This window comes from Penaeus vannamei, chromosome 9 (genome assembly GCF_042767895.1).
Source record: "Penaeus vannamei isolate JL-2024 chromosome 9, ASM4276789v1, whole genome shotgun sequence".
Classification (NCBI taxonomy): domain Eukaryota; kingdom Metazoa; phylum Arthropoda; class Malacostraca; order Decapoda; family Penaeidae; genus Penaeus; species Penaeus vannamei.
Window position 1 is genome coordinate 24,322,002 of NC_091557.1, and position 1,059 is coordinate 24,323,060.

The 1,059-nt window shown below is 42.3% G+C and overlaps 1 protein-coding gene across 1 annotated transcript in view; it reads right to left on the minus strand.

Moving 5' to 3' along the window:
* The window catches only part of LOC113819739 (chaperonin containing TCP1 subunit 4), a gene marked incomplete at its 5' end in the record, with an annotated part of 2,785 nt that extends 1,774 nt beyond the window's left edge, over positions 1-1,011 (minus strand). Inside the window, 3 exon segments of the mRNA XM_070125458.1 lie at positions 1-51; positions 280-537; positions 830-1,011. The exon segment at positions 1-51 is cut by the window's left edge and continues 89 nt beyond it. Of these exon segments, the coding sequence (XP_069981559.1) occupies positions 1-51; positions 280-537; positions 830-1,011 (491 nt within the window).
* Positions 1,012-1,059: the final 48 nt, after the last annotated feature.

Sequence of the window (1,059 nt, forward strand, 5' to 3'; positions counted from 1 at the left end):
AAGCACACGATCCATGGCAGTGTAGTCCCTGATGAGAACAGTGTTGTCCATCTGGAAACAATATTTTTTCAGTACATGACAAAATGTTGTAATGATAAATTCACAAATGAATGAATATAAGAGAAACTGAGTGCGTGAAACAATGGTATTAATCCCATGTCAAACACACAACAGATGAAAAATTACATTAAATGGCTATTTCAGAGCTAGAAGGCAATGGAGAAAAGATCATCAGGGGTAGAAATGCCTGTGTCCTCCCCTGCTGTGCAACCCACTTACATCAGTCTTGGGTGGAGAAATGCAGAACTGGATGAGGCCGATCTTTGCTTTCTCCACCTTGTTGGGCCCTCCTTGCCCCTGGGCCTTCTGTGTGAAAACAATGCCATCCACTAGCTGGGAATCCTCCACAGTCTCCCCAAGCTTCTTGAGGATTCGAATATCCTTGAGATCTACATTGGTGTCCTTAGTGGGGTCCACAATCTTGAGCACTGCATCCACAGCCATTGGGGCCAGCATACCAGAATGTTCATGGACAACCTGAAATGAAATTTGAAAGTGTGTGGAACATTTAAGGGAATTTTCAGTTGCAATATAATAATCATACAACAGACCATCATTTTCTTACTGATCTCAAAACCTCTGACAAAGAAAATAACTATCCAGTAAATATGGAGCACTGAAGATGATTGGCAACTACATAAATGCTCTACAATAACTATTTATAATGACATTTTGTGAAAGGGCCTTATAGCCACATGCTCATCTAATACAGGTGATATCCATCAAATGTTGGCAAACCTCTGTTGCAAAGATGCAAGAAGCTTCATACCTTAGAGTTGAGAGATGTGTTTGCACTCTTGAGGAGAGAGGCATGGTCAGACAGATCTACAGGAATAGCCATGGACTCCAGGATTTCCACTGCCTTGGCTGAGAAATGGAGGAGGGAGTCCGAGATGGCAGCCGGGTGGAAGCCCTTTGTTAACAGCTTCTGAGAAGTTTCCAGCATTGCACCTGAGACAATATGGGAAGGGTAAGTAAAAATATGGAAGAGAAATAGTT